This window comes from Hyaena hyaena, unplaced genomic scaffold (genome assembly GCF_003009895.1).
Source record: "Hyaena hyaena isolate Hyena2069 unplaced genomic scaffold, ASM300989v1 scaffold_101, whole genome shotgun sequence".
NCBI classification, from domain to species: Eukaryota; Metazoa; Chordata; class Mammalia; order Carnivora; family Hyaenidae; genus Hyaena; species Hyaena hyaena.
Genome location: NW_024080733.1, coordinates 1,580,313 through 1,595,290, shown reverse-complemented (window position 1 = coordinate 1,595,290; position 14,978 = coordinate 1,580,313). Strand labels below are relative to the sequence as shown.

The following is a 14,978-nucleotide window of genomic DNA, read 5'->3' as shown; positions in this document are numbered from 1 at the left end:
TGACCAAGTGGGATTTATCTATCCCAGAAATGCAAGGTTGGTTTAACATTTGAAAAACAATTAACATACTATATCAATAACACACAAAATACAAACCACATAATTATCAGTTAATGCAGAAAAAAAGCATTTGACAAAATCCAACACCCTCTCACACACACTTGCACACATAATCAGCAAACTTGAAATGGAAGGAAACTTCCTCAACTTAATCAAGGGCACCTACATAAAAACCACAGCTAACATCACATGTACAAGCAAGGCAATGATGTCTGCTTTCACTAGTCTTATTCAGCAAAATGTTAGAAGGCCTAGTCACCCCAATAAGAAAAATAAGACATACAAATTGGGAAAAAGAAAAGAAAAGAAAAGAAAAGAAATAAAACTATCCTTGTGTGCTTATGACATGACTGTCTCACAAAGAATCTACAAAATAAAAAGATTCTAGAACTATTAAGTAACCTTAAGTTAAAATGGCAGGTTATTAGATTAAGACACAAGTAATAAATCACATGCTATAAATTAACAATAAACATTTGGAATCCAATACCATTTATAATTGCTCCAAAAGAAATAATATACTTAGGTATGTACTTACACATACATAAAAAATAAAAATAGATAAATAACAGATAAAAGAAATAAAGAATGACTTAAGTAAATGGAGATATACCATGTTCATGGACTGAAATACTCACTATAGCAGAAGCGGCAATTTTCCCCCAAATTTATCTATAGTGTACATGTAATTCCCATAGAAATTCTAGCAAGACGCTTTATAGATACATTCAAGATTATTCTAAAATTTATATGGAAAGGGGCAGGCCCCCAAAACACAAAAACAATCTTCATAAAAATGAATAATGGGAGGCATTAGAATTACTCTACTTTGTGTTGCATATATACTATATATATTTCTATATACTTATATTAATTAATAATGTGGTACTGGCAGAGGGATAGACCTATTGATCAATGGAAGATATTAGAGAACCCAGAAATGGAGTCTCACAAATATTCTCAACTGGTTTTTGACAAAGGTACAAAAACATTTCATAAAAGGAAGAACAGTCTTTGCAAGAAATGAAGCTGGCATAAGTAGCTATCCATCTATAAAAAAAATTAAACCTCATACCTTACACAAAAATCAACTGAACATGCATAACATTAAAAGTGAAACTGTCAGACTTTAGAAACAAATAGGAGGGTATCTCTGCAAAGATAGACAGGCAAAGAATTCTTAGACTTGATACCAAAAGCATGATTAATAACCAAGTCTGATAAACAAGACTTCATGAAATTGAAATGCTTTAGCTCTGCAAAAATACTGCAAATTACAAGCCATGAACAAACTGAAGATGACAAATAAATGGGAATATATTCCATGTACATGGGATTATAATAATTAATATTGCTAAAATGTTCATACTAACCAAATCAATGTGATTCATTAAAATCCCTATCAGAATTACAGTGGTACTTCTTACAGAAAGAGAACAACAATCCTAAAATTTGTATGGAACCACAAAAGACCCCATATAGCCAAAACAATCTCAAGAAAGAAGAACAAAGATGGAGGCATCATTCTCCTTGATTTCAAACTCTATTACAAAGCTACAGTAATGTAAAAAGTACGGTATAGAGATACAGACAATGGAACAGACTAGAGAGTCCGGAAACAAATCCACATATATAGTCAATTAATTTATAAGAAAGGAGCTGAGAATATACAATGATGCAAAGGTTGGTCTCTCAATTAAGAGTGCTAGAAAACTGGACATGCACATAGAAAATGAAGCTGGATCACTATCTTATACTACATGTAATAATTAACTCAAAATGGATTAAAGAACTGAAGGTAAGACCTAAAACCATAAAACTCCTAGAAAAAAAAATAGGTGATAAGTTCCTTTGCCATTTTTCTAATCTGATACCAAAAGCAAAGGTAACAAAAGCAAAAATAAACAAGTGAAACTATATTATACCAGAGAGCTTCTGTAAAGCAAAGGAAATACTCAATAAAATAAAAAAGACAACCTACTGAGTACAAGAAGACTTTTGCAAATCATGTATCAGGTAAGCAGTTACTATCCAAAATCTATAAAGACCTTATATCAATCTACAGCAAAAACACAAACAATCCAATTTAAAATAGGCAAATGATCTAAATAGACATTTTTCCAAAGAAATACAGATGACCAACAGGTACATGAAAAAGTGCTCAACATCATGATCAGGGAAATGGTAACAGAATGACTATGCACTACTTACAATAGCTGAGGTATGGAAACTGTGTCCCAACTGATTGAGTGGCTAAAGAAATTGTAGGCTGTGTATGTGCATGTGTGTGTGCACGTGTGTATGTGTGCATGTGTGTGCATGCACACACATGTGGCAACATATATGGACTTTGAGGGCTTTATGCTAAGTCAAGTAAGTCAGAGAAAGATAATTACTGTATGATTTCTCTTCTAAGTACAATCTAAAAAAGAAAACCTCACAGATATAGAGAACAGATTGGTGGTTACCACAGGCAGGTAGTGAAGAGTAAAGACATGGCTGAGGGGGAGGTACCTGGGTTGATCAGTTGGTTGAGGGCCTGACTTCAGCTCACGTCATGATCTCATGGTTCATGAGTTCAAGTTCCATGTCGGGCTCTGTGCTGACACCTTAGAGGCTGGAGATTCTGTGTCTCCCTCTCCCTCTCCCCCTCCCCACTTGCACTCTGTCTCTCAAAAATAAACATTAAAAATTTAAGAAAAAAAAAAGGACATGAAAACTAAAGGAATGATCCTTGGTATGCGACACCCTTGGTTTTGCCAAGCCAAAGCAGGCTCCAGGCTCTGAGCTGTCAGCACAGAGCCCAACGTGGGGGCTCGAACCCACAAACTGTGAGATCATGACCTGAGCCCAAGTCGGGCTCTGTGCTGACAGCTCAGAGCCTGAGCCTGCTTCACATTCTGAGTCTCCCTCTCTCTCTGCCCTCCCCGTCTTGCATTCTGTCTTTCTCTCTCTCAAAAGTAAATAAATATTAAAAACTTAAAAAAAATTTTTTTAATGTTTTTATTTATTTGTAGGAGAGAGAGAGAGACAGCGTGAGCAGGGAGGGTCAGAGAGAGAGGGAGTCACAGACTCTGAAACAGGCTCCAGGCTCTGAGCTGGCAGTCAGCACAGAGCCCGACGCGGGGCTCGAAGCCACGCACCGTGAGATCATGACCTAAGCAAAAGTCGGACGCTTAACCAACTAAGCCACCCAGGCGCCCCTAAAAACTTTTTAAAAATAAAATTAGAAATTTAAGGAAATTTATATGCCAAATGCATATACCAAGGAACTTTACATACAAAAAGACCAAAAGGGCTCTGATGGGCTTTTGTGCCTGTATAAATTTATTTTAACATTTGGTAAAGTCCACCAAAACGACCAAACTCTATAGACTTAGTAAGAAGGCTCAAAATATGGTTTTACCTGGGGAACCAACTAAACTTAAATATGGTACTGTCTGTAATATAAGAATAATTGCCGGAGGCCCGCCAGAGCCAGGTCTAGGGGTCCCTGATGGATGGACGGTGTCGGCGAGAAAGAGTGAGAGAGCCCCGAGACTCTTTCTGGTCACCAGGCAGGCCTCTCTGCACTGTCTGAGACTCAACTTTATTTTATGATTTAGTGTTTGGGGACGGCACAGAAGTGGCATTCTAATGATAAATTCTTTGATCAGTAAAAACTTTCCAGAACACTGATATGCATAGGTGTATGGGGAACAGCCCAGAAGTGGCATTCTGATGATAAATCCTTTGATCAGTAAAGATTCTCCAGAACACTGACATGCAAAAGATGGGAAACAGCCCAGAGGTGGCATTAGCATAGTAAAGGCAAAAGTCAGTTCTCTGTGAGCAGGGGCCAATAGCCTGTTTATCGCTTAATGGGAGGCATTAAGAAAAACAGGTCTTTCAGGAACGCAATGTTGCTCCCATAACCACAAAAGAAGTTCCTACAGTAAGTTCCTTCGCAAAGTGGACCCAGCATATCAAGGCCAGAATGAGTGACTCCTAATACCGATCAACAAGGTAACTTGGGGGTTGGTGCTCAAGCAGGAACAACTGGGTGGGCATGGATATCGGTTGCCATCTGACAGTAAGAGTCCATGCAACTTACCTTAACCTCACAAGTAGTTCTTTCTCAACTTATGAGTTCACAAACAGCTCCGAACAAATAATAAATATAAAATAGAGAAAAGTAAGTATGGCTCACTTAAATTGTAGCCTTGCCTAAATTTTCTATAGTTCTGGTATTAATACTGTAAGCGTCACTGCCTTAATATTTTACTGCCTTAATATTTTAAGCGTCATATTGAGGAGATGCTCTTAATGGAAGAAAATTAAATTAAATCCTTAGCATTTGTAATTGACTTGATAAAATTGGATCTCATTAACTCTAGGGTAATAATTATATGGACCAATATGTATATATCAGACCATAGTAATACAGTCTAAGGTAAGTTAAAACAGGTCTTCTAGGATTACAACTTATTCTATCAAACCTAATTAATAAAGAGGTGATTATCCCCAGTGTTTCTCCATTTGATAACCTAATTTTGCCTGTTTTTAAATTTGGAAAACATAAAGTGTGCCTCATGGGGGAATGGTACGAATACATACGTACATACGTAAATACACACGTACATGCACACATGCGTACATACATACATGAATACATATGTGCGTGCATGCATGCATGCATACGTAAAATGTGTGGGTTGTGTGTTTACACACAAATAGATGAGAGACAGACAAAAAGACACGCACGCGTGTGTGCGCACGCACACACACACACACAAATCCCGTGGGCAGTAGGGAGAGAGATTTATTTAAATTTTCCGTAATAGGACTGCCTGAAGGAGGGAAATGTGATACAAACCCCATGGCCACCAACTGAGAAGTGCTCAAATCTGGAATACCATGTGGCCATTAGAAAGGTTAAAGTGGATCGTTTTTTTTTTTTTTAAATATAATTTATAGTCAAGTTAGCTAACATACAGTGTGTACAGTGTGCTCCTGGTTTGGGGAGTGGATTCCCATGATCCATCATTTACATACAACATGCAGTGCTCCTCCCAACAAGTGCCCTCCTCCATGCCCATCACCCATTTTCCACTCTCCCCCACCCCCATCAGCCCTCGGTTTGTTCTCTGTATTTAAGAGTCTCTTACGGTTGCCTCCCTCTCTGTTTGTAACTATATTTCCCCTTCCCCTCCCCCATGGTCTTCTGTTAAGTTTCTCAAGTTCCACCTATAAGTGAAAACATGTGATATCTATCTTTCTCTGACTGATTTATTTCACTCAGCATAATACCCTCCAGTTCCATCCCCATTGCTGCAAATGGTGGGATGTCACTCTTTCACATTTCCAAGCAGTATTCCATTGTACATACAAACAACATCTTCTTTATTCATTCATCAGTTGATGGACATTTGGGCTCTTTCCATGATTGAAATGGAACGAACTACATGATTTTGTTTTAAGCACGAAAATAGCAGGTCTACAAAATCAGGGTTTATTAAATGAGGCCTCAGCCTGTGGGCTCTGGGGAACCAACTCCAGAATGAGAATTCCTAGGTTAGAATCTGGACCTCCACCCCATTCGCACTGTGAGGCTCTGAGCAGGTCACTTCACCACCCTGTGCCTTGGTGTGTCTGCACAGGACAGGACACAGCAGTACCCACTGCACAGCTCTGTTGTAGGCTTGAGTGAGTCAAATGCAAACACAGCTCTTTAAGCAATGCCTCGCATACGCACTCTATGTGTTTTCTATTGTTATAATCCCATGGAAACCCGGCACTGCGTGGCACAGAATATAGTAAGTATTAGCTACGCCCATCATTACTACATACTAGCATTCATTTTAGGCACTGTTACACTTGTCAGCCTATGTGAATGTACCCTTATAAGAGACTTCAAAGTAAATTTCTTTTAAACAAGTGAAATAACAAGATGGAAAAAACCACGTAACAAGAAGGAAGAATGACAGATTCAAAAGGTAAACAAATTTTTTTGCCTAAGGAAGTTAATAGAATTTCTCATAAAAAAATTAGGTCTTTCTTTGGATATACGGGATAGTGTTTCATCAGTGACCACAAATTATCGGGAAACCACTAATAATTCTGCTACGCTGTGCAACCCAGCTGTGACAAGGATGGTGCATTAGTTTCCCGCTGCTACTGTGACAAATCATCACAGATGCAGTGGCTTCAAATATTATCAAATATTATCATCTTGCAGTTCTGGAGATGAGAAGTTCCAGTGAATCTTATAAGGTGCCTTCCTTCTGGAAGCTCCAGGCCTCTGCCACCTCCGGCTTCTAGAGGCCTCCTGCTCTCCCCGGCTGTGGCCCCTCCTCCCTCCTCAGGGGAAGCCACCGCGGCCTGTCCTTCCGCCACCACGCCTCCATTATGTGCCGCTGGCCCTGGCACCTCCTGTTCCGAGGACCCTGGCACTGGGCCTGCTCAGCGACTTCAAGATAACCTCCTCTGCTCACAACGGTTAGCTAATCGCTATCTGCAAAGCGCCTTTGGCCACGGGAAGGCAGCATGGGTCCAGGTCCTGGGGATCAGACAGGTGTACCCGGAGGACCCCTACTCTGTCCGCCACCCACAGGTCCCCTGGTGAGAGGGGATGTACGAGCAACCTCTGCCCAGCTGTTCTCCCGGCCACTCAATTATCAAGCCAGCTCTCCCCATCTCAGACTCGCACAGCTCACACTGCTTCTAGGGAAGGATTTACGGTGGCATTTCCTGCCCCCATCCAGGGGATGGTAAGGTGCCACCCAGCGTGAAACTCTGAATTTAACAGCAGTACAGACTATAGTATTATAATAATTTGAAAACATAATTTCCATCCTCCCCCCGCCCCCCATTTTCACACAGTGGCTTAAATTTATCTGTGTTCATGTCAACATTCCCCGGAAGAAAACAAGGTCTGCCCTCACCACTAACACTTACGGAGCACTCTATAAAATAGCAGCAAGCCGTAGTTTTTCTTTAACTAAAAGACGAGAAAATAACAAAGTCCCTTTAAGATATTGAAATATTTGAAAACATTAATTAATGTTAAAATACAACTCAAGGTACCTCTTACCATATATGACATATTTTAGTTGAAGATTTTTCACAATTTCCTCCACGGTAGGTTTATACTCGAGGAAACATGTATAAACTCCACTCATCCCCTCCTCAAAGTTCTGGAATATGAGGCTTCCGGTGGATGTTACCTGTGCAGTGCTGTTTTCTGATAAAGGAACAACATGTGGTAATAAATCACATGACATGGAGACAAACAAAGTATTTTCTAAACAGAGCAAAGCCATCAAAAGTTACCTACAGAATCACCGACATTTGCTGGGGGCATACCTAACTCGTGACTGCTGCTGGTGTGTGCTGACAGCCAACGCCAGGAGGGCCTTCTGAGTGTGTGAGCTGTACTAACCAGGGGTCACCAGGTGTGTGGTCAGAGACTAACAGTTCCAGGAACTTAATGCACTCCTGATCTTCTCCTTGCACTGAATTGGGCTCCATCAGATATTCGCAGATGTATAAAAACAGCACGTATTTACGTACACTATGAAGTAATTATATACACACACATACATGTATACTTATTAATAAGTTATGCCCTCTGTAAGCTTACAAACTATATGTGAAAGGGAGGAAACAATGTACCCAGAACAAAGACTAGTCCAAGATACTAAAAACTAGGTACTTCTAGGTTTTTTTTGTTTTTTGTTTTTTTTATTTCTGAGAGATAGAGACAGCGTGAGCAGGGGAAGGTCACAGACAGAGGGAGATAAAGAATCTGAAACAGGCTCCAGGCTCTAACCATGAACCGTGAGATCATGACCTGAGCCCAAGTTGGACGCTAAACCGACTGAGCCACCCAGGGGCCCACAACTAGGTACTTCTAGTCATTACACAGGATACCGGGCAAAGGCTGAGTGACAACCTGCGGGGTGCAGAAGAAAGGAAATAAGAGACTGGGTCACCTGATCTGCCCAAAATCACACAATCGCACAGCTGCAGTGTTGAGAGTTAGGATTGGATGTGAGAGCCCTTTGTACTTTCATGTGCTTCGTCACTTAAGTATCACATTGGGAGAAAGCTGTGCTGTGTGATGGGAAAGAGGTGTGATGTAGAGGCTTGAGCCATGGGTTTAGGTCTCCCTTTCTTTCTCATAAACTGTGTAACCTCGGGGGTAATCGCTTAATCCCCTTAAGTCCAGCTCCTTCACTTGTAAAACAAAGAATCAAAATATATGATAGCATATCTCACAGGTTTGTTTTCCTGCAACGAATACAAACTTACAGTACTCAAAAGAGCTATCAGTCTTTAAGTAATTCAAGCTGTTATTCTGAAAGTACATAACCGGTTTTGCATCTGATAATTGTTATATTAAAACTCACTCAATAATTTAATATGCCATTCATTAAAATGGAAAGTATTATCCAAGCAAAGAATTATCTCTTTTCTACTTTAAGTAAATAATGTTTGCTTATAAAACTTCAGGTTGAAATTTATCTTAACTAAAATAAATGTATTTCCTTAAAGTATGACAAAACATGAATGTTCTTAGTGATGAAATTTTCACCATTAATTTGCTCAATAAAAATCTGTTCCATTTCAGGGTGCCTGGTTAGCTCAGTTGGTTGAGCGTCCGTCCGACTCTAAATAGATTGCTAAAATAGATTAACGAGTTTTCAAGTGTTTGCTATATATTTCAGGATAAACAAATACTTTATAGTAAATATGATAAAAGCTGACTGTGTAAGTCAATCTGAGAAAAGAGAAACACCACATGATTTCACTCATGTGGAATTTAAGAAACAAAACAAATGAGCATGGGGGGTGGGGAGAGAGAGAGAGAGAGAGAGAGAGAGAGAGGCAAACCAAGAAACATACTCTTTAACAACACAGAACAAACTGACGGCTGTCAGAGAGGAGGTGGGTGGCGGCATGGGTGAACAGTGACCAGGGATGAAGGAGGACATTTGTCGTGACGAGCACCGGGGGGTGTATGGAATCATTACATCGTACGGCTGAAACTAACACTGCACTGCATGTTAACTGAAATTTAAATAAAAACTTAAAATTTTTTTAAAAAATAAAGAAGGGTTAATACCTATTCTTCTCAAATCATAAAATAAAATGCCCACAAATTTTAAATACCAGAAATATCATGTTGTCAATGGGCTATGCAGGCTTGGCAATAATTTGAAATGAAATTTTCCTAAACCAGAAGTATCAACTAATAACTGCATTTATACATACCTGAATGCCTGCTACAATGTTAAGTACTGTGACGGCCAGAAAGTCAAGTAGGGTATATGATCCATAATAAAGCACCCTCTCATCTTCTAATTTTTAAAAAAATTTAAGTGGGAGCGCCTGGGAGGCTCAGTCAGTTAAATGTCCAAATCTTGATTTCAGCTCAGGTCATGATCTCACAGTCCTGAGACTGAACCCCGTGTTGGGGCTGAGCTGAGCATGGGGCCTGTTTGATATTCTCTCTCTCTCTCCCTCTCTCCTTCCCTCACTCATGTACTCCTCCTCCAAATAAATAAATAAATAAATAAATAAATAAATAAAATTAAAGGTAGGACATTTTGAAAAAAATAGAGGACTTTATAGCAGATAGAAATGGTCATGCTATACCACCACTTAACAACTGACTTTTAGGGAACTGTGTTTAAGTGGGAATTTCATGCTGCCCAAGGACATCACTCTAACAACTCATACAATAGCATACAGTCAGGGAATAACGGAACCAAAGTCAATACTTCTTTCTCTACACCTTAACTGGATCGTCTAAAAATTTAGAAGTCCATGACTTACAACTCTAAAAATCACACGGCAAAATTAACGCATGTTTTCATTACGACTTATTATTTTAAAAAAATAAGTTGACGCTTTTGGTTTCTGCTCAGATATGGAAACTGACCGTAAGAATATCGACCCCACTATCACAATAAGGAGAAAGACAAACTGTCAGTTAACAATTTATCTTGAACCCATCAAAAAATTCAGGTGGGAAGATAACCAGTAAACCTGAAATCTGGGAGGGACAGTGACGTATGGATGGAACCAGGGCCTAAGCATTTAAGAAGACTCAGCGACGAGTTTTCAGTGCGTGACCAGAAGCCAAGTGTCAACCAGTGTGGGCAGGTGAGACTTCTGAGCACCACGGATATTGGTCCAGATATTCAGGGGGGTGAGTCGGGGGCATTACACCCTCTTACAGGCTCTACCTTCAGGAACACCTCTGAGTGACCAAACAGGAGGTCCGACTCCCCCTGGACTCTGGCTGGAGGAGGACCCAGCAGCCGGCCGACGTCTGCCCACACCCATTCCCCTACTTCCGGTATGGAGCAACGCTTTAACTCCTGGGAGAGAAGGAGAAGAAGCAGTCACCCAGGTCCCCGTGGGAACTTGTCGCCACTGAGGAAGGAAATGTGAAGGACAAAAAAAAAAGCGTGTCATCCTTGAGGAAGAGTCTGCAAGAAGTACCAGGGCAACACTACAGCCGGAGAAGGAGTTGGGGTGCCTGTGACGGCGGCCCTGCCCCCCCCAGACCCAGGGCACCATTCCTGCCAGAGGCCAGGCTTAACCAAACATCAAAGACAGTCCCTCTCTCCCAATGACCCGTCAGTAAGAGTCGAAATGCAGTGTAATCAAACTGGAAGAGCTGCAAGAAAGAGATTCCAGAGAATTTAACAAGAAAAAAAAAAAGGGGGGAGAAACAAAAGCCAAAGGAGGAAATGACTTCTCCAAAGACACTGGAGAACAAAGCTTCTCATGAACAAGCCAACACCTAAAACGTCTTTAATTTTATCTCAAGCTTTCAATAACCACAGCAACAACCAATATTAAACCAAGATAAATTCTTGACTAGATTAACACAAATTTCTAATACTAAACACAACGCTATTTTTTAAAAGGTAAATGTTTACCTCAAAGCATAAAAATACTTATTACCTACAGTCTTATTTTATTCAAGATGACCAACTCTAATAAAAAACTAGAAGACATACAGAAAAGTGAGACATGACATATTTACAAAATCCCAGGCAATGTATACAGCCAGGCACCTAATGACCTATATGGCAAAAATATCAGACAGGTAATTTAAAATTATAATGACAAATGTATTAAAATACTGAATAGAAAACATACATAATACGCAAGGCCAGATAGGAGATTTTAGCAGAGAGACTAAAACTATAAGAAATGATCAAATGAAAATGCTAGAACTAAAACCAAAACAAAATGAACAGAAACAAAAACAAAAAAGACAGTAATATAGATGATGTATTCCTTCAATGGACTCATGAAAAAAGCGACATGGCTAAGGAATCAATGAGCTTCAATACAGGTCAAAAGAAACAAGTCAATCTGAATCTCAAAGAGAAAAAATAAACCACCACAACCAGGAAGAAAAAAATCCAAGAGCCGTGTAACAATACCAAAGAGTGTTACCCACGTGTGATAGAAATCTCAGAAGGAGAGGGGGATAGCATGGGACAGAATAAATATTTGAAGACATAATGGCAGAGAATTTTCAAAAATTAACGGCAAACACCAAACTACGGGTCCAAGAAGCTGAGAGAACACCAAGCAGAATAAAACAAAAACAAATACAAAAATGAGATATGTAAAATTCAAATCATGGAAAGCCAAAGGTAAAGAAAAAATCTTGAATTCAGTCAGAAAAAGTGGCACACTTTCTACAGAAGGACAGGGATAAGATAATAGCAGACTACTCATTAGGAACTATGCAAGCAAAAAGAATACAGAGGACCATCTTTAGACTGTTGAAAGAAAAAGAAGGCATCAATCCAGAATTCTACAACCAGCAAAAAAGATAAGCAAACTTAACCCAAAGCAAACAGAAGGAAGGAAATAATAAAAATAAAATCAGAAATCAGTGAAAGTTAAAATAAAAAAATAATAGAGAAAAATAAATCAAACCAAAAGCTGGTCCCTTGAGAAGACTGATAAAAACATTTTTTTTAGTGTTTATTTATTGTTGAGAGAGAGAGAGTGCGAGCAGGGGAGGGCCAGCAGGAGAGGGAGACACAGGATCTGAAGCAGCTCCAGGCTCTAAGCTGTCAGCACAGAGCCCGACGCGGGGCTTGAACCCATGAACTGTGAGATCATGACCTGAGCTGTCATCAGACACTTAACCGACTGAACCACCCAGGAGCCCCAGGACTGGTAAAATTTTTAAACCTGGGTACAGAGAGACCAAAATGAAAGAGGAAAGACACAGAGCCAATTATCAGGCATAATGAGGCACATTATACAGATCCTGAATATATTAAAAATATAGTAAGAGGGGCGCCCGGGTGGCTCAGTTTGTTAAGCGTCCAACTTTGGCTCAGGTCATGAACTCACGGTTCGTGCGTTTGAGCCCTGTGTTGGGCTCTGTGCTGACAGCTCAGAGCCTGGAGCCTGCTTCGGATTCTGTGTCTCCCTCGCTCTCTGCCCCTCCCCCACTCACACTCTCTGTCTCAAAAATAAACGTTAAAAAATTTAAAAACAAACAAACAAATATAATCCACATTGGTATGGATTTTAGAAAGAAATGTAAGATCAAAAAAAGTAAAACTCTAACTACTGATAAAGTCTCGAGCTGACCCTACGGGGTGCTATTTAAGACAAAACCATGTTTATAAATCTGTAGCTCAAAGGGTTCATTTGTATTTTCAATAAAAAACAGAATTATATCTGCTTCTTCATACACACTTGACTAACAAAAGTCTGAATGAAGAAACCAAAATGGCTTTAAGAACTTTTAAAAGTTTTAAAACAGTAACATTTTTGTGGAATACAGGTGCTGAGAGAACTCTCCAAGCAGTTCAATCACCAAGTATCTCTCTCTCTCAGATTAAGATCTGTGAAAAATGGTTCTCCCACCTATACTGTTAGACTCTAACTCTGAAGGGAAATCACAGGAAAAACAAGTGAGGAAACAGATACATAAACATGAGATACAACCATTCTGTGTTCCGAGTGTATTCCAGATATATCAACTTAGTTATAACTGAAACAAAAGCTTACCTGAAATAATTTTTCCTCTTGGTCCATGCCACTGGAATGATGGATCTATCATTTCCGAGTTTCGCAGTCTCTGGGTTACACATAACACGTGTGGACTCTTTTGATGAAGCATAACATATACTTTCACTGAAAATACAAAATTAAAATGTTCCAGTAATATTTTGTATCCTTTTATGCTCTAGGATGCCTCACATTTTTGTAGTCTGAGTTGCACGCTTTCATAACTTTTCTTTGGGTTACGGCAATTACTTGGTAAGAGCTAAATTTCACTGCATTATATTATTATATAATAATCCTCAAACATATACACGCGTATTGTATTTGGGGTGCGTATGTGTTTCTCGATCTGAAAATAATGCCCTGGTCTTTTACGCAGAGTTCATTATACTAACTTATTCTATTCTCAGGATATCAGTTTAATCACAAAATATTAAAACAATTCTATACGAGACTTTATCTGTCTTGCAAAGACACCAAACCTGAAAGGAACCAATAAATCTGTTTATATTAGAGGAATAACTATGCACATTGATGTGACACAAAGTAGTGAATTTTAAAGTTATGATGTGATTAAAAAGTCAATAAATACATGCTTTGATTTTAAGTATTAAGCAGTTTTCCCACTTTGCTTTAAGATTCAAAGAATCCTGATCATTAAAAAAGCAAAAAAATATATTCTTTCGGAGACACAAAAGGAACGTGGTAAAGATTCAATTATCTTGAATGTACTAAGTAAGCTTTTAGACAAGGGTTTGACAACTCCTCACGAATTGCATGCCAACATTTTCACTGGCTCACCAAATACAAAGCTTATTGTGATCCAGTAAGATAAAACATTGTATCTGAGAGTCAAAATTCTTCCTAACTTTAAAGAGGCCGTCTCCCAAGTTTCACCATATGGCATGATGGTTAGCTTTCACTCATTCATTCTTTCGTTCACTCATTGATTTTTTAAGTAGGCTTCACAATCACAACCCTTAGATAAAGACCTGAACTGAAATCAAGAGTCCAACCCTTAACCAATGGAACCACTCAGTCACCCCTAAATATAGCTTTTAGACAGATATTCTTCCAGAGGTTAAGAAAGTTCCCCTATATTCTTATTTGTTTTTTGTCATTAATTGCTGTTGAATTTTAAGAAATTTTTCTCTGTATTGAAATGATCATCTTTTTCTTCTTAAATATTTTAATGGAATGTTTGATAATACTATTGCTTTCCTAGAATTGATTTCCTGGAATAATTCTGATTGATCATGCTTTTACTTAAATACTGTTGGATTCCATCGGCACATGTTATTCCTCCAACACTTGTACCTATATTCAGAAATATAACTGTGTATTACTTTCATACTATCCTTTGTCTTTTTTCAATTTCAGTATCAAAATTACTTTGAATTTAGTATTATTAGGGAAGATATATAAAGTTGTACTAGCCACATAAAATGAATTTGGCAGATTTTCTTCTATAAATTTTCTCTAAAATAATATAGAAAATGTTGTTTGTCCTTGGAAAACTATACAGCCTGGGATTTATTTTTTATTTTTTATTTTGGCAACAGGGAAAAGTAGGAAAACAAATTTTTGATTACCAATCAGGAAGAGAATTTAATTGATTATTGGTCTACTACATAACCTAATCAAGTCTGCTTTAGAAATTTATATTTTACTAGAGTTATTTAAAATTAGCATGAACTTCTTCAGAGTATTAAGTTATAATGTTAAATTTCAGCTGATCTTTATTTACCCATAACATTTTCTGTACTTTCCTTACTCTCTCATGAAACGTTTATCAAAAGCTCATCTACTAATTGTTCCAAAGACAGCTTTTGGTTCCCTTCAACTTATTCTTCTTCTCTGGTCTCTTTCATGAATTT

General features: G+C 38.6%; 1 protein-coding gene across 2 annotated transcripts in view; it reads right to left on the bottom strand.

Moving 5' to 3' along the window:
* Positions 1-14,978, bottom strand: part of LOC120234048 (zona pellucida binding protein) — a 111,347-nt gene that overhangs the window by 85,489 nt on the left and 10,880 nt on the right. For both annotated transcript variants that reach the window (XR_005528970.1, XM_039235668.1), the window contains exons 3-4: positions 13,105-13,230; positions 7,133-7,282 (exon numbers count right to left, since the gene is read on the bottom strand). Coding sequence is in view for 1 of the 2 variants with exons in the window: in XM_039235668.1 (XP_039091599.1) it covers positions 7,133-7,282; positions 13,105-13,230 (276 nt within the window). In the remaining variant the exon portion in view is untranslated. The remainder of the gene's footprint in view (positions 1-7,132; positions 7,283-13,104; positions 13,231-14,978) is intronic.